At 57.2% G+C, this 27,903-nt stretch overlaps 2 protein-coding genes across 6 annotated transcripts in view; both read right to left on the bottom strand.

Moving 5' to 3' along the window:
* Positions 1-535: 535 nt before the first annotated feature.
* Positions 536-9,145, bottom strand: KLHL35 (kelch like family member 35). Its single transcript, XM_058545593.1, has 6 exons — positions 8,211-9,145; positions 6,803-6,987; positions 4,874-4,992; positions 4,019-4,207; positions 1,889-2,077; positions 536-963 (listed from the first exon to the last, which is right to left on the bottom strand). The coding sequence occupies exons 1-6, from the start codon at positions 9,095-9,097 to the stop codon at positions 775-777; spliced, it is 1,758 nt and encodes a 585-aa protein (XP_058401576.1). The 5' UTR covers positions 9,098-9,145; the 3' UTR covers positions 536-774.
* Positions 9,146-14,478: 5,333 nt separating this feature from the next.
* GDPD5 (glycerophosphodiester phosphodiesterase domain containing 5) overlaps positions 14,479-27,903 on the bottom strand; it is an 85,830-nt gene continuing 72,405 nt past the window's right edge. For all 5 annotated transcript variants that reach the window (XM_058545588.1, XM_058545587.1, XM_058545591.1 and 2 more), the window contains 8 exons: positions 26,519-26,601; positions 25,214-25,364; positions 24,446-24,664; positions 23,707-23,864; positions 23,260-23,407; positions 21,895-21,977; positions 18,978-19,090; positions 14,479-16,295 (listed from right to left, as the gene is read on the bottom strand). In XM_058545588.1, the coding sequence (XP_058401571.1) occupies positions 16,147-16,295; positions 18,978-19,090; positions 21,895-21,977; positions 23,260-23,407; positions 23,707-23,864; positions 24,446-24,664; positions 25,214-25,364; positions 26,519-26,601 (1,104 nt within the window). In that variant the 3' untranslated portion in view covers positions 14,479-16,146. The remainder of the gene's footprint in view (positions 16,296-18,977; positions 19,091-21,894; positions 21,978-23,259; positions 23,408-23,706; positions 23,865-24,445; positions 24,665-25,213; positions 25,365-26,518; positions 26,602-27,903) is intronic.

Here is a 27,903-nt window from a genome sequence, read left to right as displayed (position 1 = left end):
TTTTTTTTCCTGAGGAAGATTGTCCCTGGGCTAACATCCGTGTCCATCTTCCTCTACTTTATATGGGACGCCACCACATCGTGGCTTGACAAGCGGTGCATTAGTCCGTGCCTAGGATCTGAACCCGCGAACCCCAGGCTGCTGAAGTGGAGCGCCCGAACTTAACCGCTACACCACCGGGCTGGCCCCAATGTATATTCTTTTAAGCATGAAATATTTCATAATTAAAAAAAAAATGTCCATACTAGGGGCTGGCCTGGTGGCGCAAGTGGTTAAGTGCTCGCGCTCCACTGCGGTGGCCCGGGGTTTGTCGGGTCGGATCCCAGGAGTACACCAATGTACTGCTTGTCCAGCCATGCTGTGGCAGTGTCCCATATAAAGTGGAGGAAGATGGGCATAGATGTTAGCCCAGGGCCAGTCTTCCTCAGCAGAAAGAGGAGGATTGGCAGATGTTAGCTCAGGGTCTTCCTCACAAAAAAAAAAAAAAATTAAAAAAAAAAATGTCCACACTGCTATTGTGAAAGTAAATGAGGAAACGTATGAAGGTGCTTTGTAAGGAGTCAAAGCAGGGAGAAGATACTGGGCATTACTTCTCCAGGCAAAGCAGGCTCGAGCCGGAACACAGACCCAACCTTTGAACGAGGTTTTATTTCTACAAGGAAAGGGGGCAATAAGTTAAGGGGCTATTTACATGGAGGCCAGGAGGGGAGCAGAGTGGTGAGCCCGGGTTCTCCCTTCTCTCTCTGCCCCCTGGCTCAGGCTGTCCAAGTTTAGTCACCTGCCCAGGCTCTGGACGATGGTGACACAGCCATGGGAGCTGGTGCAGCGCTGCAGGGACGGCTGGGCCTCCACCTGCCCACTGCTGGGGTCAAAGGTGAAGGTCCTGTCGGTGCTTTCCCCGCGATCATCCCGCCCGCCAAGGATGTGGACCTTCCCGTCACACACAGTCACGCCACAGCTCTCCTGGGTGGACAGACAGAAAGACAGTCAGCTACTGGGTCCAGCCTGGGGCTCCCACTGTCCCTAGCTGGCCAGGCCAGACAACAAAACCTTGACACACAGAATATGAGCAGGCAGTCTGGATGGCAGAGAGGCAGAAAATTGGAGAACCTGAGTTCAAGCTCTGGCGTGACCCTTCCTAAACGATAGCCTTAGTCACTTAGCCTCTCTGGGCCTCAGTCTCCTTATCTGCAAAGTGAGAAGAACAGCAGTACCTTCCTCATAAGGTTCCCTTAACAGTTAATGGGGGTGAGCATATAAAGCATTTTACGTAGTGCCTGGAATATAGTAAGCACCTCAGTAACGATAATAGTAATTCCCACCACCACCACCACCTTAGGATCACGGAAGGTCAGAACTGGCAGGGACCACCAGTCCAACCACACCCCTTATATAGCCTCTCTGGAGTTTCAGGGGAGGGAGATCGAAGGTGGGGGAGGCAAGGAATGCAGGGGCCAGAGCATCCCGGGCCAGGCCTCCCTTCTCTGACATCACTGGAACAGGGGAACTTTACAGTCCCTTCTCCACCCCCAACCCCTCAACAGTTGGCTACCAGCTGGGGGCCTTCAGGGCAGGAGAGACTGCAGGATCATTTAGACCAAGCTCTCCACTCAAGGCTACAGCACTGCAAACTGGGATTCCAGGCTCTGCCTTAACGTGGCCTAACTGGTGGCCTTGGGCTGGGGCCTCGACCTCTCTAAGGCCAGTGTCCTCATATGTGAAAAGCAAGGCTGATTATCATTGTGAGAACAAAGCTAGAAAACTGTAAAACGGCCTAGCAGGGAGTCAGACCAAGACACTCCCTCTGAGATCCAGATCCTTTGAAGTGGATCTCCACTCTCCTGAATGGAACCAGTGCCAGGGCCCATGCCCAGGAGCATCCACTTACCACACGGCTGGGGAGGATAGCTGCCTCCCCCCAGACATCTGTGCCAGGGTCGTAGGTGAAGATTCTGCTCATGAGGCCCCCCACCACATATATGGTGTCCTCGAGGGACACAGCCTCGAGACACCGCTGCGAGAAGGGCGCTGGGGACCGCAGGCTCCACCTGTCCTCCTTGGGGTCAAAGCACTGCACCTGAGGGGTGGGAGGAGCAGCAGTGGTGAAGCTGCATCCCCAACTGCCCTGCTGCCCATGCCCTCCCACCTCTGTGAGGGGGACTCAATCAACACAACAATATTTGCCTGTGTCCGCCAGGCCTGAGCTAGCGAAGTCTGGGAGGGTAGGGGAGACCCATCGCCCCTGCCCTCAAGTGTACTCAGTCTGGTTCTGCATTCTAGCCCCTATCCCTGGACTCCCTGTGTGGCAAGCCTCATCTTTCAAGATCCAGGGAGAAGTCTGCGTTAGTGCTATAGAGAGTCCTCAGAGCAGGTCCCCCATGGAGATGTATTCCTGGCTGCGTGCATTGTCAACCCCCTTCTCTTTCCCTTGTGCTCTGAGGTCATGACCAGATTCCAGCTGGCGTGTCATCCAGCTCCCATTCCTACAGCTGTCCACAGGCCTCCCAGGCCCACGGGCGTCTATGATGCCTTTCACAATTTCTGAGGGTTCACATCTGTACCTGCCTGCTCACCTTTACTCCCTGTTTCAGTTGTTTCCTTGGAGACCTGCAGAAGGGCCTATAACAAATCAGTGCTGCACAAGAGGCTACTAAATGGGCCAGTTCCCCTAGCCAGCTCCAGGAAGGTGTGCTGGGGAATGGGGTCCGGGAATAAGAAGGGGTGAAGAATCCCAGTTTGGGAAAGAGTCAGATCTCAGGGCCACAGGCCTATGACGCCATCAGTGGGGGGAGGGCGCTGCCACGATGAAGATTAGTTTTTATCCACAAAAAGCCTGAATATCCAACAACAGAAAATTAGATTAGTAGACTATGGTTCGTCCACCCAGTGGCCTGTTACACAGACACTGAAATGCTGGCTGTGAAGAGTTGCTAAGCACGTGGAAAGTGCTCTACTTAGAAGAATAGAAAGCAGAAGGCAAAAGTTTACTAACAGTAAGAACACAAAAGTGAAACAGAAAAGCAAAAGTTGGTGCTGGCCTGGTGGCATAGCGGTTAAGTTCCCGCGCTCCGCTTCAGCGGCCCACAGTGCAGATCCTGGGCGCGCACCGATGCACCGCTTGTCAAGCCATGCTGTGGCAGTGTCCCATATAAAGTAGAAGAAGATGGGCATGGGTGTTAGCCCAGGGCCAATCTTCCTCAGCAAAAAGAGGAGGATTGGCATTGGAATGTTAGCTCTGGGCTAATCTTCCTCACCAAAAAAAAAAAAAAAGAAAAGCAAAACTCAATTCAGAGGAAGCCTGGAAGGCAATGCACCAAAATATTATCAGTAATAGTAGTTACCCTTAGGTGGTGGGATTATGGGTGGGTTTTTTTCTATTTCTGTATTTTTGTGTGTGTGTGTGTGAGGAAGATCAGCCCTGAGCTAACATCCATGCTAATCCTCTTTTTTTTTTTTTTTTTTTGCTGAGGAAGACCGGCTCTGAGCTAACATCTATTGCCAATCTTCCTCCTTTTTTCCCCCAAAGCCCCAGTAGATAGTTGTACGTCATAGCTGCACATCCTTCTAGTTGCTGTATGTGGGACAGGGCCTCAGCATGGCTGGAGAAGCGGTGCGTTGGTGCACGCCCAGAGTCCTAACCCAGGCCGCCAGTAGTGGAGCATGCGCACTTAACCACTAAGCCACCGGCCGGCCCTATTTCTGTATTTTCTAAATTTTCAATAATGAGTGTATTTTTTGAATGGAGGAAAAACATTTTAACTAATCCCACCCTTGCCCTCACTTAATTTTTAAAATCTATGAAACCACATGGCACCAGCCCAAACATTTGGGTCCAACTGTGCTGCTGACCCGCTGGGTGACCTTGGGGTCATCTCTCTGAACTCACTGCCTTGCCTGAAACATGGGGGTGACTCTTCAGGGCTGTTGACGGGGTTAAGTGAGAAAACGCACGATGACACGAAGGCGCCAGCTCTGCGCCCGGCACACAGCAGGCCTCCAACGGCCTCTCCGCGCCCACCTTGTCCGTGCTGACGCCGTCCTGGCCCGCGCCCCCGATCACGTAGAGCTGGCCGGCGCAGGGCGCCACCGCGGCCGAGCTCACAGCCTCCGGGAGGGGTGCCACGGCAACCCAGGTGTTGGAGAAGGGGTCGTAGCGCTCCACACTGCGCAAGCGCCGCAGGCCGTCGAAGCCGCCCACCGCGAACAGCTGCGAGTGAGGACAAGGGCCGGTGCGTCGGGCGTCAGGGCTGCCTGCGTCTCGGCCCCACCACCTCCGGCTGTGTGCGGGAGACTATTCCACCCCAGCGTAAGGGCCAGGTCAACCTGGGCGCATCCCAGCGCCGCCACCGCCTGGGCGACCTCCACCCAATTACTGAGCCTCCCTTAGCAGGTGCCCTCTATCAACCGGGGCTAATGAGATCGGTCTCGAGGATGAGTACTGAATGCGGATTAGATCTGTAATATACCTGCACCAAGCTGATACTTAATAATAATAGCTAGTAATTTATTAAGGGTTTACCGCCTCTTAAATGATTCTAAGAATCACTTTTATTTGCATTTCTGAATTCGGGATGTAGCTTACTTACAAGGATACTGGGCAGATTTTTTTTTTTTTTGGTCTTAAGTGGTAGAGTCAAGATTCAGACCTAGGCTGTTTGGCCCCAGAGCCACACCCTTGACTGCTAGGCTGTACTATTACAGTAATTACTATTATTATTAGCATTAGCATTATTATGTGACCTGGGGCAAGTCCCTCTCCTTTTTGGGGCCTCAGATCCCTTCTTACAAAGAGAGGGCCTCAGAGGGCCTTCCCCCAGGATGATGGTAGATCTGTACCTTGGGCCCCAGGGCAGCAGCTGCTGCGTGTCCCTACCTGGCCCTGCACGACTGCCATCTTGTGCCTCCACCTGCCCTTGTGCAGGGAGGCCACCTTGATCCAGGTGTGCAGATGGGAGCTAAACATCCACACGTCACGGCTGTTGACGTGGCCTCCTGGGGAGAGAGAAGCAGCTGTTGCCCCCTGGCCCTCTTGCTATCCCCACCTCCCCCAAAGAGCTAGAAACAAGGCCCCCAGGAACAAAGGAAGGGTTAAGGCCAGACAGCAAGACGGACTTTCCCCTGGGCTGGTGTGAGACTCTGGGCCTGTGACCTAGACAGTGTGCTTTGAACGAGTGCTGGGAAGGTCAGCAGGTAGGACAACAGGCAGGGACTCTTGAGAGGAGAGGCCTGAGAGAATCAGGGAGAAGGAACTAGTCTTCACTGGGTGCCTTGTGGTGGTGTGCCAGGCTCTGTGCTCAGGGAAGCCAAAAGGGAGGCACTTAGAACTCCAATGAAGGTAGGAGTGCAAAGGGTGCCCAAGACAAGGATCAGGAATCTGCTGGGGCACAGAGGAAGCAGAGCTCCTGCACTGGGGCGGGGATGGGGAGAAGGTGACCCAATAATCCTGCTCACTGCTGCCTTCACCTTCATGATTTCAGGTCTGTTCTCATCCCCCCTTGAGGTGTTGGGATTATCATACCCAGTTTACAGATGAGAAACTCAGATGAGGCTTAGAGACCAGGAATGACATGCTAAAGGCCAAGGCCTTTCACAGCCAGAGCAATGACCAGAACCAGACCTTCCAGTGCCCCAAGCTCGGCATTGGTAGGTCCTATGGGGCCAGGCACTGGGGATGCAGGCTGTGGGCTCTTCCTCCCCGTGCCTGGCTGCCTGGGGTTCCTGATCAGGGACTCACCTCTCAGGAGTAGCCTCCCCAGGGACAACCCTGACTGCACCCCTCAGCCTCAGCCTGTAACCCAAGCCACATCTCTGTCTTGTAGCCCTTGCCTCAGTGTATTCTCAGCAGCACCCAGCAGAGGCCCTGCATGTTGCTCAGAGGCCGTCAGTGTCCTTGGATAAGTTGTCTAGTAATAAAGTGTGGCCTGGCTAGTCTCTAAGGCCTTCCTGTCTCGTTCTTCTGCTCCTTATCCTTCCCAGGCACCCATAGCTTCCTACAATGTCAAGTGCAGTCTACCTAGGCCTGGAGTAAAGCCTGCCTGATCTGGCTCCAGAATCCCTTTCGTGCCTCAGCTACAATAGCTTCCCCTCCTCTCCCAGATACACTCAACTTGCACTTCAAACCCCTCAGTACCCCGGGGTTCGTTTGCAGGTTCCTGCCTCCATGCTTTTGCCTATGCTGTTCCCTCCGACTTTCAAGGTCCAGCTGAAAAGTCATCCTTTCCATGAAGTTGGGCCAGATTCCGAGTGGGATTCCGGATCATCTGAGGACTTGGATAGCTCCCATCAACTTCTGCCTGGTGGTGAAGTGAAGTCTCCGTCTCCTGCTCTCCAGGGTGCTCCAGGGGAGCAGGGGCTGTGTTTATTCTCTGAGGCTCTAGGGCTTTAATCTCAAGGAGGGCACAGTCCCTTAGCATCAAACAGATCTGTGTTCCTCCTAGCTTTTGCCGTTTTTGAGACAATGGGGAAATTCTTAACCTCTCTGAGCCTGTTTTCTCATCTGTAAAATGGGGTTAGAGGAGGAATTAAATAATAACTAATGTAAGCTGCTTAACGTAATGCCAGGCACGTAGTAGCCTAGATAAAGAGAAGTGATTAATACTAATACGAATTGAAGCGGACATTGCTGACTAAAGGGCGGAGTCACACGAGTGATTGGCTCTGCAGGACCCCCATTTCAGCCAATAACGGTAGATTATCAGGAACACCCCCCCCCACCTCCCGGTTAGAGGTAAAAACAAAGGGGGCGGCGCGCAGGAGGCGATGAGCCAATCCCGTGGGGCTTCCATTGCGGCCCCGCCCTCACCGGAGATGTAGACGTCATTGCGGAGAGCACAGGCGGCGAACTCCGAGCGCGCGTAGCCCGGCAGGCTGGGCAGTGGCGTCCAGCGCCTGCTCTCTGGGTGGTAGGCGTCGGCGAAGGGCAGCTGCAGGAGCCCCTTACGGTCACAACCGCCGATGACCACGATCACTTCAGCTAGGTCCATGAATCTGGTGTGGGGATAAGCCCAATGCCCGTTGACCCGCACCCAAGTTGCGCCCCTCTCTCACCCTCTCGTTGACCACTCCGTACGGTCCTGCTGCCCTTTCATGCCCTCTGGCGCTTCGTCCGTCCCCGGCACCCCCTTCCCCATGCTGGACTCCGCCACTTCCAACCTCCCCTCTGGCTATTGATGGGAAGAGAGTCACTAATCCTTACCCCATTCTACTGACCTCTAAATTTCAGGAAAGGAATCTTTACAGAGCCCTTAGCCTTCTCTAGAAAAATCACCTGGTTTATCTTTATGACAGTTCTGTTAGACAGTGACTATTACTCTTTTTACAGAGGAGGAAACTGAGGCTCACAGAGTTTGGCTTGCTCAGAGTCATGTAGTCAATAAGTGTCAGAGCTGGAATTCAAGCCCAGGTTTGTCTGACGCTAATCCATTCTCTTTCCCTTTTCAGACTTCCATCCCCGACTGCACTAATTCCACTGCCCTTCTCCTCCTATAACCATCTCCTAAATCCATACCCTAATCACTAATTCCACTAAACCAGGCTACACACCCTTTCAGCAAAGCATTCTCCCCTCCCACTGACCTCTCAGTCTTCTGACCCCACCAGAATTTCCAAACCCTTTAGCCACTGGTTTCCTACCTAATTCCTTTGACAAATACTGAGCATCTTCTTTGTACCAGGACCTGAGCTTAGTGTTGGACATACAGTGGTGAGTAAGACAGAGGCATCCCTGTCTTCTATCCCTGGGAGGGTGACACACCATCTCAGACTACTCCACCCAAAGTCTCGCGGCATGGCGTTCCAGGGGTGGGAGTAAGTCTCTCTCATTTTTTTCCCCAGGCCCTGCCTATTTATATCCCTTACTAGTCTGAGCTCCCGGAGCATAAAGGGTGTTTCCAAATCACTGCCGAGTCCCGGTCTCCCAGCAAAAGACCTGCACAGAGGGAACACTCAGAATTATGGATAGATGGGCAAGAAAAAGAATGTGCGCAAGGTGTGAGATCCCTGCATCTCCCTCATTGGACTGTTAACTCTTCAAGGGCTGAATTCCCAGCACCAAGCCTATGAAATGTTTGCTGAATGAATGACTGAATTTTTAAATTTTTTTAAAAGACACGATCAAGTGACTGAATTAAAGGATGACGGTAGAATGAGGGAGCGGTTGAAGAACGCGGGAATGACGGAGGGCAGGAGGCAAGGGGGGCGAGGGGCCGTACCTCCGCGGCCGGGCCCGCAGCGCGCCGGCCTCGCGGCCCAGGATGAAGCAGGCGCGGGCCTCGAGCAGCAGCGGGCGGCACTCGCCGCAGGTCTGCAGCAGCTCGTCACCCTCCACCTTCTCCAGGAAGTAGGCGGGCGCCAGCAGGGGCAGGCGCACGTGCTCCAGCAGGCGCCGCAGCTGCCCTCGGCGGGCCGGCGCGTCGTGGCGCACCCAGCGCATGGCCGCCTCGAACACGGCCTCCTCGCGCGCCACGCCCAGCGCCGGGTCGGCCAGCAGCGCCACCACCTCGTCGGGCCCCAGCTCCAGGAAGTCGGCGTGGCGCGCCACCTCGGCGAAGGCCTGGCGCAGCACGCGGCCGCAGCGCTCGGCCAGCGAGGTGAGCGAGAAGGCGGCGGCGACGCGGCGCAGCGCCAGGCTGTTGGCGGCGCGCAGGCGGCCCTCGAGGAAGCGCGCACAGGCCTCCCGCAGGCCCGCCACGCCCAGCCGCTCGGCCAGCGCCAGCACGGCGGCCGCCTCGTCCTCGGCGCGCAGCCGCACGCCCGCGCCGTACACGTAGTCGAGCACCACGGCCAGCGCCGCCGCCGCCGCCGCCGCCGCCGCCCCGGTGGGCCCCCCACCCGGAGCTTCGGGCGCCACGGGCACCAGGGCCAGGCCGCGCTCGGGCCGCCCGGCCGCGAACAGGCTGCGGAAGTAGGCGCTGCCCGCGCTGAGCGCCGCGCGGTGGCACGGGAAGTCGCGGCCGCCGGCGCGCAGCACCACGTCGGTGAGGGTGCCGCTCCGCCGGTAAGCGTTGAGGGTCTGCAGGACGCGCTGCGCGTGGCAGGAGCCCGCGCACGGCGCCCCGGAGCCCGGCTCCGACTCCTCCGGCACGGGGCTCTCCCGCATCCTGCTGGGTAGAGAACACAGATAGCGTCGGGAGATCCGCGTGGCCGGGGCTGGATTAGAGGGCGGGAGGCCCCCATCCACTCGTTCCCCCGTTTCTTCACTAGTTTTTTCATGCAGGCGTCCGTGAACGTAACGAGTGCGCTTTCATTCGGCAACCACTCTTCCTTCCATCCACCCAGCCGGGTTCCTGATGGCTGCAGCGATCTAGTCCCTGCCTACCTGAAGGGCTGGGCCCTGCCTGAGCTGTACCACCTTTTCTCCCTGGCTTCCCCACTCAGCCATATTGCCCTTTCTGTTCTTCAGACTCGCTAAGCTTTTTCCTATCAGTGTCAGCAGGAGACAGATGGCACGCTCTCAAATGGGGTAATTTGAGGAGAGTCTAATAAAGGAGCGATTTACAAAAGCGTAGACAGTGTTTAGGGACTCCCCCCCCCAAGGGATAGAGCAGTGCCACGTGGCCACCAACAGCGGGGAGATTTTACCTCTCCCAGGTCTGAAAGGAGAGGGCTGGGAGGTTACTGGGACGTGCTCAAAATATCTGTCTAGGGAGGGCCCCTGACAGGAGCTGTAGCCTTTGGTCGAGGGATTCAGGCTACCCCACAGAGACCCAGTGTGTGTGGGGGTATAACTCTGCCTCCCTCTCCTCACCCCATCCGGGTCTCCTGCGGATCTCCTCTAGGCGCTTCCCATTGACCAAACTCGGATGGGTCTATTAAATATCTGCCCTTCCCCCGGCAGCACAGAATCTGGCCCATTGTAGGTGCTCAAAACCTGTTCAAGGTCGAGTGAATATATTAAACGGTATTTATTGAGAGACTTTTCTGTGCCAGGCAGTGAGCAAGACAGTCATAGTCCCTCCCCTCCTGGAGCTCACAGCTTGGCGGGGGTCCCATAGGGAAGTACAGAGTATTGGTGGTGGTGGTGCTGTGGCTTAGATTCCCACTCGTAGCGACCCTGTGTACAGCAGAGCAGAACCCTGCCCAGTCTTTTTGCACCATTCTCTCATCTTTTGGTGCTATATCAGACAGTGGTCGGCTGCTATTCATAGAATTTTCATGGCCAGTTTTTTCGGAGTGGGTGGCCGGGTCCTTCTTCCTAGTGTGGCTTAGTCTGGCAGCTCCCCTGATACCTCTCCAGTGTGGGTGACCCTGCTGGTATTTGAAATACTGGTGGCACAGCTTTCAGCATCACGGCAACACACAGCCACCACAGTATGAGAACCGACAGACAGGTGGTGTGGTTCCTTGCCGAGGAAACGAACCTGGGCCGTGGTGGTGACAGTGCCAAATCTTAACCACTAGACCACCAGACAGAGTATTAGGAGAGCTCATAGAAGGGGCACTAAACCCAGTTGGAGGGGAGTCAGGGACGGTGTCCCTGGCAAGGGGACCTTCAGACTGAGAAGGATAGGTAAGACTAGCCAGGTGAAGAGAAGGAAGTGGAGGGAGGAAGTCTGCAGCTGAGAGAACAGCCTGTGCAAAGGCCCAGAGGGAGGGAGAGCATGAAATTAGAGCCCAGGCTGAGGGCATTTGGCCCTCTAGTGAGTTCTCTGTGTTCTCAAGGAAGCGCTGTGGGGAAGGGAAAAGAGCTGGCTCTGAGGACTGATCCGGGTTCGAATCTACCTCTATCACTGACTCGCTGTGTGACCTGTGTGACTCCTCTTCAGTTTCCTCATCTGAAATGGGCTCATAAGGCCTACCTCACAGGGTTGCTGTGACTGTTAAATGGGATGCATGAAAAGTGCTGGGTACATAGTACAAACTCAACAAACGTTTCCTGACGTTGCTTTCACTGAAGAGAAAGGGAGCACGCCACATGTGCGAGGTGCTTTTTTGTACAGCATTTCACTGGATCCCCACAGCCCTGAGAAGTTTCTTTAGAGCCCCTCACCCTTCTGTTTTAAGTTTGTCGTGAGCAAACGAGCACGCAGAGGGAACCTGCCCTTCAGAGGTGCTGTGAGGATCGAAGGAGGGGTGTTCGTGAAAGCACCCGATAGACTGAAGGGCTGTACTGTGCTGGTTGTGATCTGGCTGTTTAGAACAGACACCTCCAGGGACAGGGAGCTCACTCCTTTATGTGGCAACTTACTCTAGGGGTGCGCACCGCTGGCCTCTGCCCCTTGCCTCTCCCTCCATTCTCCTGACCCTAGCTGCTCTGCCTCCTCTGAGACCGCTCTGCCCTGGAGATCAGATCTTGCCCAGTGTCACCCTGGCTTTCACTGATCGTGCCTGGGTCATCCTGGGCAGTGGATGACCAGTGGGTCCCCTGCCTCAGAATCACAGGAAATGGGCAGGGTCCCGGGAAGCTAACTACTTTGCCCAAGTAGAAGGGCTGGGCTCTGAACCCACCTGGCTCCAGACCCTGCGCCTAGCAGCTCAGCCACACTTGCTAGAGTGGGGGCGTGTCCCGAGGAGCAGCCCAGGACCAGCGAAGGGAGGTGAGAGAAGTCATCAGAGCATGCTGCCCCCATTCTCTTCTCCCCTGGCTGAGGAAGTGGCCGCACTCTGAGCTGAGATCCAGGAGGCAGACTTATCAGCATGAGGAGGGGCTTCTGCCTGCAGAGAAGTCCCCTGGCACGGGGCTGACTAGGGGAGGAGGGAGTCCCCTCCTGGGGAGTGCACAAGTACTTTTTCATTCATGTCACTGCCGTCTATGGCTCTGGGCACTGTGGACACACGGGAACATCGGACCCAGTTCCCACCCTGGGATTCCCAGTCCGGGGGCCGGAGGATGTGTAGTTGGAACAAGGAAGGTGAGGATTCCCAGGTGGGGCTGGATCCGGCGTTCTCCCATCCCAGCTAAGAGTCTAGGCGCCCTAAGCCTTGGGTCCTGATGTGGACTGAGTGACCCGGCCCCTAGAAGTTGACATGCCACCCTGTCTCTTTTTCACACCTACACCCTCTCACAGAAACACACGCTCAGACTTGTAGACACCACACAGCCAGGGCAGCCCCGTGTCCTAAGTCCCGCCCCCGAGGTACCTGGCACTTACCTGGCCGCGCCCTCTCCCAGGTGCCCGCAGCTGCTGCTCTCACAGGGACCACTCCTGTCTGTCCTGGGCAGCCTGAGCTCCAGTGTCCCTGCCGCTCTGCCCGGACTCTGCTCAGGCTCAGCTGCAGGAGGACAAAGGGGCTGGACGCCAGGGGGGAGGGGAGGGGAGAAAAGGGGAGGAGGGGACGCTGGGCTTTTGTTCCACTCTTGGACCAGCCCTGGCAGGGAAGGAAAGAGGGAGGAGGCAGGAGTATGCGTGGAATCAACTATGTACATCTCCAGGATCTGTGTGCCTGGATTGAGGGTGACTTGGCGTGAGCCGTGCACCTGAACGATGCACAGGTGTGAGGGTGGTGTGTGTGTGGGGTTGCCTGCCCCAGGGAGACAGGGTGTAATCTGGTGGTTGTGAGCGTGCAGGCATTGCAGGGTACCGGTGTGGGAGTGTGGGAGTGCATGGGACACGGTGACGGCATAGCATTGGGGTGGGTGTGTGACCAAGAATGTGACTGCACGGCTTAGAGGTCTAGGTTTCCCTCCTGCCTCTGTGTGACTCTGTGCTGTGTCTGTGTTCCTGCTTGACAGCAGACGTGTCGTTGTGGGACTTGGTGTGTCTGGTTATATGCCTTGTGTGTCCGCATCTCTTTGTGTCTCTATGTGATAATTTCTTTGTGACAGCAGTCTGTCTATGCATGATGGGTCTGTGTCTCCATGGACCGTGTGGTGTGTGTGGACAGCATGTGGCCCTCTGTCTGTGGTCTGGCTTGAGTCAGGGTGGTTTTCACTCAACAATGCACCTGCCTTGGAGGGGGCCCGGTGGGGCGGGGCGTGGTGGAACTGGGCAGGCCTGTTGGGGTGGAGGAGAATGAGGCAGCTCTGGGTCAGCTTGGCCTCCTGGAGCCAGAGGGAAGCCACTCCGTAGGCTGGTGCCTGATCGTTTGCTGCCTCTACAAAGGGCTGCAGGACCTGAAGTCCATGGGGCGGGGGAGGGGATTTGGCTTCATGGACAAGGACAGCAGTTTGGGAGGAGGTTGCCTTGACAAGAGTCCGGATGGGCCCGGGGCACCTGGGGCCTGGTGCTCATGTGCCGTGTAGCCCTTCACAGATCACTGCCCACCCCTTGGCCCCGGCCCTTCATCTCATCAGGAGAGAGAATCATGATTCCTGCTCTGCCTATGGTATAGCATTGCTGTGACACTAGAGAGGGTTTGTGAGTGAAAGCCATGTGCCATGTGGAGTCAGTGAGGCCCGTGTGCTGCAGGGGCCATCCTGGCCAGCCTCAGGCAGGTCGAGTTTGTGGAAGGAGCCTGATGGGAGGGGTCACTGTGATGCTGGCCAAGTGTGTGTCCCGAGGCCTGGCAGGATAGTCTGTTCCATGGACCCTGCTCCAGGAAATGGCGTATATCCCTTCGCCCTAAAAAAGGGTGGTATGTGTTACTGTTTGTTAAAGGATGTGAGAGAGTCGGGCACCTTTGTATGTATACTTGGGAAGGAGGGGCTGAGGGTTCACGGAGGGCCCTAGAGGAGATGGAGGGCCGGCTCAGCCTGGGGGAGGCCTCACCCGCTCAGGTCCAAGGGAGGAAGGAAGGAGTGGGTCTGCAGGGGGTGGCAGGAAGGGGAGGGGACCCGTCCCCTGTTTCCCTGTGAATGGGCAGTCAGGCTGTCCTCCACAGACAAGGGGAGGACATGGGGTGGACATCAGGAAGGCGGGGTTCTCAGTAATCCCTCAGGTCAAGGGACAGGAGCCAGGGTTGACCACAGGCTGTGGCTCAGCTGAGGGTGGAGAAGGCCTGGCCATCTGCCCCACTGGGGTTGGCCTCCATCCTCCCTCCATTGTCTGGGGTGAGGGGAAGCAGCTGGACTGCCTCTGCACTGGGGAGTTGGGGGGTACAGTGTAGGGCCGTGGGGAGAGTGGAACTCTGACTGGCTGTTCTACTCAGAACTCCCAGCCCCCTCCACCCCCTCCTGAAGATTCCGGGATATCTCAAGTTGCCCAGGTGTAGCCAGGAGGCTGGGACACCCTGGTCAGGGGCACTTCCTGGACAGGGAGGGGCCAGCATGAAAGCTCAAATCCGCTTTCCCAGGTGGGCCTGCAGGAGGGTGAAGAGGAGGTTGTTGGGGCATTTTGGGTAGGGCCGTGTACCCCACTTCTGACCCAGCTGTTCTGGGTTGCACTCATACTCCCTGCGCCCAGGGAGAGGTGGGAGCTGACCTCTGCCCCAGGAAGGGAAGCACTTGCCAGCTATTCAGTGAGGAGAAAGGAGGGGCAGTCCTAGAGGTTAATGTGGGGGGCCCAGTCCGGGTTCCAACATTTGGAAGCAGTTTCTTTTTCTTTCCTCCAAGGTGTCAGAATCACTAAGACCCCAAGAATTCTTTCCAGAAGACCCCTGTTTGGAGAAGAGACACACCCCTTGGCTTTCAGGAGGCACCACTTTTATTTAATGCAGGCTGGAGCAGGGGTTCACCTCCTTCTCCCTTAGGACACACCCAAGACCACGCAGACTCGTAGGACAAAGATGGGAGTTACAGACCTGCCCTGACTCTGCTGCCAAGCCCTTCCCACAGGGGGCAGAGGGCAGAGGTCCAAGGACTGAAAGACAGGAAGGGACATCTGTGGTCTCAGGGGCTGTATTTTAGCTTTCAGCCCAGGTGCCCCACTGTGGCAGGAATGGGGGTGGGCCCTCTTCGGTCAGGTCCAAAGCCCTGAGAAGTCAAAGCCAGACCGCCACCATGGGGGAGAGGCATCTGCTGGCTGAGGGCCCGTCCCTCCATAGGCCAGGGGCTCAGAGCCTCCATGTGGCCGTGAGGGGACCTGCTAGTCCCACTGCCCAGGCCTGTATGGGACCCAGAAGCCCTCCCCACCTGCCATGCCATTCCCGCTGCTTATGGAAGGCGCATGGACACACTGGGGCAAGAGCATGCATGGGATTCTGGCTTTACCTGTTCTAAGTTCTGTCACCTTGGACGGTCATTTTAACTCTCCAGGACTGTCTCCCCCACCACAATATAGGGGTACTGGTTCCCCCCCCAGGGCTGTTAAGGAACCCCTGGTGCCATGGTGACGCAGGGTAGGGCTCAGCCACCCTGCCACTCTCCCATTCATTTCTGAGAATGGTTCCTCCTCAAATGATGGGGCCCAAACTGAATCTCAAACCCAGCAAGCTCTGTCCCCCCGCCCCCCACACGGACAAATCCGAGAGGACACATGTCAAGATGGCAGCATTAATCATGTTGGCCAAGGCCCCTCGGGCTCCCTCCACTGCAGGCTTCCTTGGCCACACACCCACCCTTGTACATGCCCAGAACACTTTTCCCAGATGGCCCCTGCCCTTTGGCCACTGATGTGGAAACTTGAAGTCATGTCAGTCTGTGGACTCCAGGCCACTCTGCCCCAGACGCCTGTTGGACACTTGGGCACAGGATCGAGCAGCCCTGAGCCTGCCCTTTTGGCATCTCTAGCTGCTCCTACAGGACATGGCTCAGGCCCTCTCCTGGGGCAGGGATGGCGGCGGTGGGAGGCTGGTGGGGGCGGAGGAGTGTCTCCACCACCACAGCAGGCTTTCTCCTGGGCCGAACCTCCTTGTGCTTTGAGATGGACGTGAGGAGCAGAGCTGCTGACGGTGGAGGCCCTGCCCAGGCCCTCAAGGCAGGAGAAACACAGAGAAGTCAGCTGCCTCACAGCATGGACAGGAGGACGGACACACGTGGGCATCCACATCCTCCATCCACAGGGGGCATGGGATGGCCCAGTGACCCATCAAAGCTTCCAGATCACGATGCAAGGAGGGCCTAAGAGGGAGGACCAGGCCCCGGGCCCCAAACTTCCCAGAGGGAGCCCCAGGCCTGCAGGGGCATCTGAGAGGCTGGAGTCCTGGCCCACCTGGGCCTCAGGGGAGAGGGGTGCCCCCTCCAAGAGAGGCCATGGCTGACAAGAGGCTGGAGCCAACGAGGAGGCCTTGGAGCCAGCTCCCAGAGCACTCCAAGTCCAGATATGCTCCTGCCAGCTCTCCTGGGTTCCTGGTCTCCACGTTTGGTACAGGCTGGGACAGACAGGTCTTCAGCTAACGCCCACTCCGGTCTGTGAAGGTCTTGGCGCGGCTGCCCCTCCCTCGGGGGTCCACAGGGGTGGTGGCGCTGTTGGCGTATGTGTCGTAACTGTTGTCTGAACAAACAGAGAGCTCATCGGAGACCTCCATGCCATCGCTGATCTCTGTTGGGCCAGAGGAAGGCAGAATGTGAGTGGGGGAGGGGGAGTTGACAAGGATGGCCGCCAGGTGCAGTGGGAAGGATGGCCTGCACCAAGTCCTGGTAAGGCACCTGGAGGCTAATGAAACCACTGGGTGCAGGTTTGGTATTGAGCTCGGCATTCAAGGCCCCCCTTGGTCTCTGCAAACACCCTCAGTCTGCTCTCCCTGGAACTGCACTTTCCAGCCACAGAAAACCATCTACACCCTCCTGAGCTTGGCACCCCGGGCACTTACTCTCCTTTGTACATACTGGCCCCTCTCCTGGGAGTGACCTCCCCATCAACACCCCCTTTTCTCAAAATCGGGCCCAATTCTTCTCATCTCTGTTATTGCAGCCCCCTGAAAGCCTCCCCTGAGCCCCCCCAGGCTGGGATGGGGCCTCCTCATGGCCACCCTAGCCCCTGCTTCCACCTGTCCCATCACATCCTATACTGTCACTGTCTGTGGCCCCCACCGACTGGAGCACTTCAAGGACAAGTGAGGTCTGGGCATCGGTGTCCCCAGTGCCTGGCACAGCACTGGACACAGAGCAGAGGCTCAGGAAAGGTTTGCTGAGTGGAGCTGAGCCCACCCTGAGGGGACTCAGGGTGCGTTGGTGGGGCTGAGGGTCTCTGGGGAGGACCTCTCAACCTGGAGTGGGCAGGGGGTGAGGACTGTGGCCCACTCCTCAGGAGGTACTCAGTCAATGGCCTTCAGCCCTGCAGGAGAGGCGGGGGCTGGATGGGCAGAACCTGCCAGGCCTAGGGGCTGGCCTCCTGCCTTCCATTCATTCTGCCTGTCCCTTCTGACTTCTGCAGGCAGGCACAGTGCAGGAGCCTGCGAACCCCAGGTGCCCTGGACTGGCCCTTCCTTCCAGGAGCTCCCCAGTGTGGTCAGAGGGCTGTGGGACCCCAGGGGAGGCACTCCAACCCAGCCTCGGTGCTCAGGGAAGGCTCCCAGGAGGAGGAGGTTTTTTTGAGAGAAGGTAGGAGGAATGTAAGTGCCTCACAGGCAAGAATCTGTATCTAGGCACCTAAGACAGTGCCTGGCATTCATCTATTGAAGGAATTAATAAAAAAGGAGTGAATAAGTAAGTGGATGTGCACATGATCCTTGGAGTCAGCCCCAAACCCACAGTCACCCCCACTGGCTCCCATTCATTCAAGCAGTGTTGACCAAGCACCCCTTGGCCGGGCGTGATGCTAACCCTCACCAGTACCCCATGAGGGAGAGCTAGCCCATTTAACAGGTGGAGTGTGATGCTGAGGGAGGTTGGATCATGTGCCCAGTTCACACAGCTAATTGAGGACAGAGCTGGGATTTGAATCCAGGTCCTATCTCTCTCTCAGATCTCTCCCGTCTGTTCCCATGCCCAGGTCTCTTGCCTGAATTATTGGTTTCCTTGCCTCTGATCCACCCTCCACACTTGTTATAGGTTGAATTGTGTCCCCCAAAATTCGTATGTTGGAAGTCCTAACCCCCAGTACCTCATAATGTGACCTTATTTGAAAATAAGGTCGTTGCAGATGTAACTGGTTAAGATGAGGTCATTCAGGTGGGCCCTCATCCAATATGGCTAGTGTCCTTATAAAGAGGGGAAATTTGGACACAGATGCATTCTGAGAGAATGCTGTGTAAACACGAAGGTGACCGTCTACAAGCCAGGGAGAGAGGCCTCGACCAGATCCTTCCCTCATGGCCCTCAGAACGAACCGACCCCGCCAACACCTCGATCTTGGACTTCTAGCCTCCAGCACTGTGAGACAATAAATTTCTGTTGTCTAAGCCCCTCAGTCTGTGGTACTTTGTTACAGCCCTATGGTAACAAACACAAATCTGCCCACGACTCTCCTCTGCTTTCAGAATGAAGCCCGAGCTCCTGATCGCAAACTCGAGGCCCGCATGCCTCCCCAGTGCCATCTTGGGGTGAGCCAGCCAGAGGCCTCTCCCCTCAAGCCACATGGAGTCAGACTTAGTTCCTGGTGCCCCGGCAAGCAGTGCTGCCTCACTTCCTCTGAACACAAGCTGTTCTGCCTGGAATGCCCTTCCTTCCCTCTGCTCGCCCAGCCCTCACCTCAAACCCATCATCCAGGCCCATCCTTCCCGTTTCAGCTACGTCACCTCCTTGCAAAGTGGGCCCTCAAACCTTCCTCACTGCCCCAGGGAGCTCTGACCACCTTCTCCTCCTGTGCACCCCACTCTGGCTCAGCATCCCATCTGTTAGAGATCGAGTGACACCCAATTTCCCATGCGTTTGTTTATCCAGCTGCCTCTCCATCAGACTGGGAATGTCAGCAGGGGTGGGCAACAAGCAGGGGTGAAATCAATATTTGTGGGGTCTCTATGAACCAGGCAAAGGGGGATGGGCCTTCAAAGCAGACTCCTCCCCAGCCGTGACCCATCACCCCTGCCCACCACCCATGGGGCTGACACTGAGCCAAGGACCTGGAGTTCATGACTGCACGTGGGCGGGTATGTGTTTCTGTATGTGTACGGGGGCCTCCATTTGCGTGTGGGCGTGAAGCTGGCTGGGTATATGTGTGTCCATGCCGAGTCCCTGCCTGTATGTGCTGCGTGTGAATGTGTGTGCACACACCTGTGTGCATGTGTGGGGTACAGAGGACCAAGCTCAGGGCCCGTCTCAGCCTGTCTGCGGGGCTGCACACCTGAGAAGATGAGCTTCTCCTTCATGATGCTGACGTCTCGGCTGGTCCGGCGCACCGCAGCGCTCAGCATGATCTGCTCAGGGTTGTAGCTCTGTATGCCACCCAGGCGCCACCTGCAGAGATGGCCCCGCGGGCATCAGGTCCTTCTCCACCCTTCCCTGGAGCAGGGGTCCTGCTCAGTCCAGAGCTTCTCTGGTTTTGGCCTGAGGGACCAGCAGGACTCTTGTCTGACTGTACCGATGGGGAAACTGAGGCCCAGAGAAGGGCAGAGCTGGGGCTTGACTCAGAGTTTGCTGACTCAGCCAGGGCACACCTGCCTCCCTCTTACCTCCGGAACCCCAGATCTGCTCCCCTTGTCCAGGAAGTTGGGTGGAGGTTGGTTAGTTCTGTCTCAGGTGCCCCCAGTTATATACCTGGCTCTCTTTAGATGGGACAAACCTGGGGAGGGGGCGCTTAGCTGATGACCCGCCCTGGGGTACACACCAATCTCGAGGAGTCCCCGCTGATGTCTCCTACAGCTCCGCCATCAGGACCAGGCTGAGCGAAGCCAGTGGGGAAACCCCAGAGAGGAAGGGAAGGAAAGCAGGGAGGTGAGGGAGACAGCGGGGGGCGGAGGGGCTTGTCTTCACAGGTTCACAGGGCAGGGGGGTTAGAGAGACTTGGGGCGGGGCCTGCTGCTCTGTTCCAACATCCTGGAAGAGTGAGGTGTACATTCCCTGATGGGGAGGGACAGGCTGGGGCATTAATCCCTCTGATGGCTGAGGCAGGAGCAAGGTGGGCTGAGAGGCTGGCTGCACAGGATGTGCAGGGGCCAGGCAGGGCCAGGAGGTCTCGGGTTCCTGCGCCCAGCCCAGGGCACTGCTTTGCTGCTGCAGTTCCTCCAAACTAGCCCCAAATCCCTGGCCTCTGAATTTCGACTCTTCCTGCGACCCAGACAGAAGGATTCACTGGCCCCCACCCCAACTCCCACCAAGAGAAGCGGGCTCAGCTCGGAAACAAGGACCCAACGCCCCAGGGCACTGAGCCCTGCTGGGCTGGGTGGAGGGAGCCCAGACTCCACGAGAAATCAATTATTTCCACATGGGGTCAGCACAGCAGAAGTGGACAGACAGATGGACAGGCAGACGGGTGGGTGAACGGAGCAGACAGACAGGGGGAAAGCATGAGGCAGAGGGGAAGGCAGCCTGTGCTCTGGCTGGGCTGGCCGCCCCACACGTCCTTGAGGGCAGCAACTGGGTCTCTTACTTATCACTGTGTCCCTGGCACCAACTGCAGTGCCTGCTGCGTGGCGGGTGCCCCTAAGTATTTGTTGAGTGAATGAATGGAAGAATGAGGCCCACGGGGAAATGATCTTTTCCCCCCAGGGTCCCCTCCTCCCTCAGGCCTCTCCTGACCCCCAGGAAGACAATGACACCGCCCTGGCTATATGTCAAGCAGGCCCAGCATGTCCATCCCAGCCCCTGGACCATCACGGGCCAGCCTCCCCAGCACACTGGGGGCTCCATGCACGAAGGCCTGACTCCTTGCGGCAGGCCCCACCCCGGCACCAGCCAGCACACGTGGATGTCTGCCGCCCGAGAGAATGGAGGAAGCACTGGGTAGATGTGCCTTCGCTGGGCTCAGTCCCACAGCCGGGGAGCAGTTTCTCCTCCTAGAAGCTGGACGGTGAAGCCGCCTGACCCAGAAGCGCCTAACGCACTTGACCGAGGGGGACCTGGATCCCAAAGACCTAGGTCTCATCTTGGAAATGAATATTAAACCCAGAAGGAAAGTGTCAGGCAGGGTCTCTGCAGGCAGCACATCTAGGACAGGAGACTCAACCACTGTAGGGTCCTCCCCAGGGGGAAGCGGGGAGGCTGTGCGCATGGGGGGAGAGGGTCGGGGCAGGAGTCAGAGACAGGAAGTGAAAAAGAGATAGAGATGAGGGAGCCACAGAGACAGAGAGAGTGAGCAATGGGAGAGGCAGACCCGGAGAGGAGCAAGTAACAGATGGGAGAGGAGAGACAGAGCTCGGTGGGGCGTGTGCTGGGCAGTGGTGCCCTGCGAGTGCCAGAGGGAGATGCCAGGTGAGCAACCTGCAAGGAAAAGCTGGTTCCCCGTCTGCAGAAACAGCAGACAGAACCAAGAGAGCGGAGGGACACACACGGCAAGATGGGAAGAGAGAAGGGAGGACTGGGGGAGAGAAGGGGAGGGAGCAGGCTTCCGGCGAGGGTGGGTGTCTGGGAGGGTGGCCGGTGGGGAAGCCTGACCTGGGCACTGGGCTTGGTGTGAGGAAGGTTTTCAGAGGGAACCGGAGAAGGGAGTGGCAAGGAGCGGGGAGAAAGAGGAACAGGAGGCGGAAGCCCACACCAGAATTACCTGATCAAGTGATAGCTGTGAGATGCCAGAGTGCAGCAGAGAGAGGGGAGGGGGGAGAGGAGGGACATGCGCCGGATCAGAGCAGGATGGGACAGAGAGAGAATGTCAGTCAGGAATAAAACACCGCCCGGCAGGGCCCTACACCCTCCCCTGGACCAACCCCACCTCCCCACTACAACCACCGTCCCAGCTGTCGTCTGAGGGGTGGGGCGGTCTCCAGCAGGGCACGGCCGAGTGCCGAGTGCTGTGGGAACCCATGCCCTGGGTAAAGGGGTGAGGAGGCAAGCCGGAGAGGTGCCGAAACTCGCCAAAGTCCACACAGCAAATCTCGGCAGAGCTTGGCTCTGGGATCCGGGCTGGGTGTGCATTCCAGAAGCCACCCAGCTCTGGCTGAGGGGGATGGGCTGAGGGCCACTGGGAGTCCTCCTTCTCCCCTGAACAGGGCCACCTGGCCAGGCCTTCTCCTAGCTGAGGACTCAGAAGGTTCCCCTGGCTGGGGTAGGGGCTGAGTCTGTCGCAGGGCAGGGAAGACCACGGAAGGTGGCCAGAGCCTACTTACTTCTGGAGCACGAAAATGCCAACGACGAGGATGAAGGAGATCAGGTCGGCGGTGACCCACATGAGACAGTACTCGTCCGGGGGCTGTGGACAGATGGCCCGCGGCCAGCTTCCAGTCACAGCTGGTCCACAGTGGGGCTCCAGACTGAGGGTCCAGGGGCAGGAGGACCCCATGTCACCATTGGGGAGGGGCAGGGTAGAACCTGGAGGGGCTTGGGGGCTTGAGATGATATTTTGTAGGAGTGGGCTCTGGGCACTGTGGGCCTGGGGTCTGGAGAGTGTGTGTGTGTGTGTACAGGATAAAGAGATCTGTGCAGTGTTCAAGGTAGAGGTGGTGAGTATTAAGCCTGGAGGGTTTGTGTGTTTAAGGGGCCTCAAAGCAAGGGCCGAATAACGAGAGACAAATGGATGAATGCAAGGTTGTGGCATGACCAACAGGTGCACAGGTGTGTGTGTAGAGGTGTGTGGCACCCCTATGGGTGTAAGAGTCCATGTGTCACTGCAGGGTGTGGAGCATGGGGGCTTCCCCTCCAGGGACCACAGGAGGACCAGGGAGGGCACAGCCTCCAGTGCAGCCCGGCCTCGACCCTCCTGGCTCTCAGGTCAACTGTGGAGGAGGGGCTGGGTCAGGGGGAGGATGGGGGGCACTTCTTACTGGTGGCCAACTCCTGTGGCCTGAAAATTCAAGTGCGCTCATGGCTACTGCTGCCACAGTCAGTTATTTCCTCTCACTCCGAGCTGAGCCCTCGGAGGTTTTCAAGGACAATGGGCAGGTGGATGGACATAACCATCCGTAACCTCAATCCGACTCGCTGACCCTGGCCCTGTCTTAGCCGTGACGAGACCCTCCATCTGCCTTTCACGTCCTCAGGGAGGTGGCAGTGGGAGCACAGGAGGGAGGTGAGGGACTCCCCAAGCCCCAGTGGCAGAGCTGGGACTGGGACTCGGGCCTGTCTGCAAGTGCTCAGTCAACCAGGTGAAAAATGGTTGTATTCCTGTATTCTCTGAGCAGATTTGCATGTTCCCTATTCTTGTCCTGTTACCCTCTATTTCCACAGATTTTCCTTCCTTTAAAATGACACAAAATAAACAATCCCCAAACCAAAAATCCCAAGTAGTTGTTTATTTCTCAAGGGCCCTTAAGTGATGCTTCTCTCTCTGTGGGTCAGGCCCAGGTTCCTCCCACCAACCAGCACCTTAGTGCAGACCCCAGAGGCCATGGAAATCCTCCTTATGCCTCAAGCCTGTCCCCCCACCCTGTGCTCCCCCCACCCTGAGAGCTTGTGGCACGGCTGGGGCAGGCCACAGGCAGCACTCTGCCCCTCCAGGTGCCCTGTGCCCCCCCCCCCACAACCCCCTAACTCACCATGATCCAGAGGGGGGAAGGCACCTGGGACAGGGTGTGGGAGTTGTCGGAGGTGACGGACGGGACCCCCGCGCACCACAGCAGGGAGAAGAGCCACGGTGCGTTGACCGTGTAGAGGTTCACGCTCAGGTTCCAGGATGCATAGTCCCTGTGGGGCAGCGTGGGGAGCCTGTAAGTTCCAAGCCCAGCGTGGGGAACCTGTAAAGCATGTCCCCTTCACAACCTCATGCCATCCTCACAACGGTCCCCAGAGGAAGGAATCTCTACTCCCAGAGGGCTCAGCTCAGGTACAAACCCAGGTCTGCCCAATGCTCACAACCTCTCCTCTTTGAACCAGGAGCCCCTGTGCATCCAGCCCAGATGTGCCCAGATGTGTGAGGGTAACAGGAATGGGGGAGACTGTCTCCCCCTCCTCTGGGTGAGCCTGGGGCGGGCTGGGAGGGGCACCTGAGCTCCTGGCGGGACACCTGCGTGTAGCGCAGGTTCAGCCGCTGGATGTGGCCTCTCCGCAGGCTGGCAGCCGCCTCCTTGGAGCCGGACGTCTGCTGGAAGCCAGGAGCCACCTTCCGCACCAAGGGCCTCTGCCTGTTAGGCAGCCACATGACCTGCAGGCAGGGGGCGCTGGCTCAGATTGCTCTCCTGTAAAATGGGGTTAGGGTGTCTACCCCCCACAGAGCCCCTGGGGACTGGCACACAGTGAAGGCTCCCACGTAATAATCATCATCAGGGGCCCAGCAAGGCTGCGAATTGCTCTGGCAGCAACTCTGGAAGTTTCCCCTCTAGGATCTTGTCACAACGAGACTGATAACCCAAACAATTGCTCTGCACGTGGCTACCAACGTCTAGTGTGCTGTCACAAGCTGGTGTCGGATTCCTCTGATCCCCAAATATTACACCACAAGGCTGTGGACAACGCATCCTAGCCCCATTTTACAAATGTGGAAGCTGAGGTCTGGAGAGGGGACACGGTGAGTTTACACTGGAGCAGGACTCCGGCCGGGGCTCCCTGGGGGCGGGGCAGGGCTCCTTCAAGGGCCTGGGAAGGGCGGGGCTTCCTGGGGGCGGGGCTCCTCCAAGGGGCTGGGGAAGGCGGGGCTCCTCCAAGGGGCTGGGGAAGGCGGGGCTCCTCCAAGGGGCTGGGCGGAGCTGGGCTTCCTGGGGGCGGGGCCGGGCCGCAGGGTCTCACGTGGTGCTGGGGGAAGCCCGAGCGCAGCAGGGCCTCCAGCGTGACATTGAGGAAGCTGCCGCGGTAGGGGTGCTCCCGCGGCGGGTCGCGCAGGTTGAGCAACAGCGTGGCATTGCCCTTGGCCAGCTCCAGGAGCTCTGCTAGGCTGCAGATGGACTGGTTCTGGGCCTCCCTGTGGTCGGAGGGCGACAGGGAGCTGGCAGTCCAGAAGGGGTCCGTCTGGAAGAGACAGGGACACGCATGGCTGCGTCACCAGCCCTTTGGGGCACCCGCGTGCCTTCCTGGCAACTGAGCGTGGAGACCCCTGTGCTGCCAGTGCTTGCTGGTGTGTGCATGCCAGGCAAATTGACGGCTGTGGCCCCGCGAGGCCTCTAGGAGATCCTAACCTCTCTTTCCCACCCTGCTTACCAAAAGAATCGCTTGCGGGGACCGTCTCCCAGACCCAGCACACTTCTCCTGTAGCAGCGTTTCAGACCAGAGAACCAACCTCCCCCTAGAGTTTTACAGAGTTAACAATTTTAACTATTAACTATTATCATCACCATCCACTTTTTCTGTTGGGGGGGACAGAACCAGAAGAAGCAGTTACAACTATGATATCCGGGCTGCAGTGGCAGGAGCCCAAGGAGGCCGCTTACCAGCCTGGCTGTGAGTCAGGGAAGCTCCGGAGTGGGGGTCACCTGAGCTGAGAGCCGCCCCCGCCCCCTCACTCCGTAGGGTCCCCGCCTGTGCTTTCTGTGCCTAGGACGGGGACAGGTGCAGCCAGACCTTCAGGAACCACTGGCCGGCATTGAGCCTCTGTAGGACAGTCCAGTTGAGCATGGCGGCGGGCCTGCGGGCGAGCTCCGGGAACTCCTCCTCCACGTTGGTGGTGCGCCGCAGGGTGGCGTCATGCATGAGGAAGGGCACGCCGTCCAGGCTGCGGGAGCAGGGAGCCGCCGAGTCACTGCCAACCCAGTCCCTCACCTGCCCACCAATGATCACCCCCCAGACACACAATCCCTCCCCACCTACTTACACCAACCCACCGTGGGACCCAGGCAGGCTCTGCCCCTCTCTGGGCCTGCGGCTCCCCATCTGCACAGGGAGGACAGTGGGCTGCTAAGCAACTCTCTCTGACTCTCTCTCTGAGGGTCAGATGGGCGTGGGGACTGCTGAGGAAGGAGGGCTGGGCCTGTTCTCTTAGCAACCTTGGAATGTAGGTGCTACCTCATTTGATAATGGGGAAACTGAGGCTGGGAGAGGGAAGTACCTAGCTCAAGGCCCACAAGCCAGTAAGTGGTGAAACCTGACCTAGAACCCAGTCCATGTGATGCCGTAATGAGAACAGTGCAAATGCAGGCCCCTTTGACAAATTCCACCCCACCACCATCCTGGTCTACCCCACTGGGGCTGCCAATAGCTCATATGGTGTGAAACAGTAAAAGACATCTGTGCCTCCCTTCCTCAAGGCATTTTACCACCATCTGCTAGAAAGTTTTGATAAATACACAATCCTGTGATGTCTATACTGGGAACAGTCTCCTCATATATGTGGTGTACTTGTTCAGTACACAACCTGCACAACTATATCTGGCAGCCCTGCTCTCTCGCCTTCTCAGAGATAATCTGTTATGAGATTGGTGTGGGTTCTTCTTGCCCTTTATACTAATACATACTTATATATCTACATATAGAAAACGTATAAATTACTTTTATGTGGTCTTTTAAAACATAATTGACATCAAGTGAATGTATCGCTCTGTGATTTGCTTATTTCTTAGAGTATTTGAGCTCCATCTTGCTAAGCCATATAGATCTAGTGTTTCCCTCAAGTGCATCTGTGGCAGGACTCCAGATCCCCACCTTCCACCACTGCTTGACCCAAGAGCATCTGCTCTTTTCTCTATGTTATATCCTGGAGTTTGGCACAAGATTTATTTGCACGAACAGGGTGCCTGCCCTGCAGTGGATATCCCGGCCTCCCCTCTCCCGTCTCCAAGGCTCTGGGATGGGAGGTTCCTCCAGCAGAGACCTGGATGTGGATGCAGCGGGGACAGGAGGAGGTGCCATCCTCTCAACCCCACCCCCTACCTGATGGTGACGTCAGCCTGGAGTCCATACAGCTTCTGCTCAAGGGCCTTCCGGAAGGACATCAGCGTGTGCTCTGGGGCCAGCTGGGGAGGAAGAGGGTGGTGAGGGGAAGGCAGAGATTTAGCTGCTGGGCCCCTCCCCAGCCAGCAGAAAATCTTCCACGTCGGGAGGCTGGGTGGACCCTTCCACGCAGTAGCTGTGTGACCTTGGGCACCCACACAGCTGCTCTGAAACTGTTTCCTCATCTGTTAAATCATGCTGCCTCACGGGGTTTTTTGAGGGGAGGGGAGGGCAGGGGTAGTTAGAGTTGATGTATACAAATGCCTGACATATAGCTAGCACTTAATAAGTAGTAGCCATGGTCATTATATTATCACCGTTGTATTCCAGGCACTGAGCTAGACACTGGGGTGGGAGTGCTTTTTTACAGCCCTCTGCCTGATGGCAGTCTTAGGCTAGGGCCGAATGCCAGGTTTCCTCCTGGTTGCACCCTGAGTCCAGGTGGAGACCCCAGAGGGAGAGGAGAGGGTAGATAGCATGGCAGAGTTTCAGTGGGGTGACCAGATACCTCATCTTTACAGACCATCCCCTGGACTGTTAACACAGACTGAAAACCCCTAGCATGTTGCCTGATATACAGTAAGTGCTTAACAAATGACAACTGTTAACCCTATAACACATACATCAGAAGACCCTAATTCTAGCCTTGACTCTGCCATTAAATAGCTTTGTGACCTCATGTGCATCTCTTTCTCCTATGGACCTCAGTTTCCCCATTTGCCACTTCGGGGCATATATTCACTGTTCTCTGAGGGTCCTTCCAGTTGGGAGAGTCAGGGTTCTAAGTCTCCCTCCCTAGTTGTGTCTGGTCTGAGGACCCTGTCATACCCGTTGCTGCCACTGGGGGTCAGCACCATACCAAGGACTGGGCTAGGACCAGGCGCAGGGCAGAAGGGATGGGGTGGAAAGGCTCCCCAGGGCTGAGCTCATCCCTGGCAAGTCACACTCATGCCCATCTTCTCTCCCTCTGGCCATGCTGTTTCCCAACGTGTAACATATTTCCTTCCTCTGGGAGGCAGCCTGGCCCGGAGGAGCCAGCCATGGCAAGGGCTTTGGAGCTGACTGAGAAGGAGCAACTCCACTTCCCAGTCACCACCCCGGGCCATCGCCTCACCTTCGGGAACCTCGGTTTCTTTAGCTATAAGGGCCAATGCTATCAAGCTCAGTGGTGAGCTACCAGACACCAGCGGTCTCTATAAGGTGAGCTCCTTTCTTCCCCTTTCCCTGGGGCACAGCAGCCTTGGGGAACCTACTGTCCCCCAGTCCAGTGGGCTGTGTGAAGCCCCACCCAGAGGTGGAGTTCCCGCCACCTCACTCTAATGTCC

This window comes from Diceros bicornis, chromosome 7, assembly GCF_020826845.1.
Source record: "Diceros bicornis minor isolate mBicDic1 chromosome 7, mDicBic1.mat.cur, whole genome shotgun sequence".
In the NCBI taxonomy this organism is placed as follows: Eukaryota; Metazoa; Chordata; class Mammalia; order Perissodactyla; family Rhinocerotidae; genus Diceros; species Diceros bicornis.
This window is presented reverse-complemented; position numbering and strand designations above follow the sequence as displayed.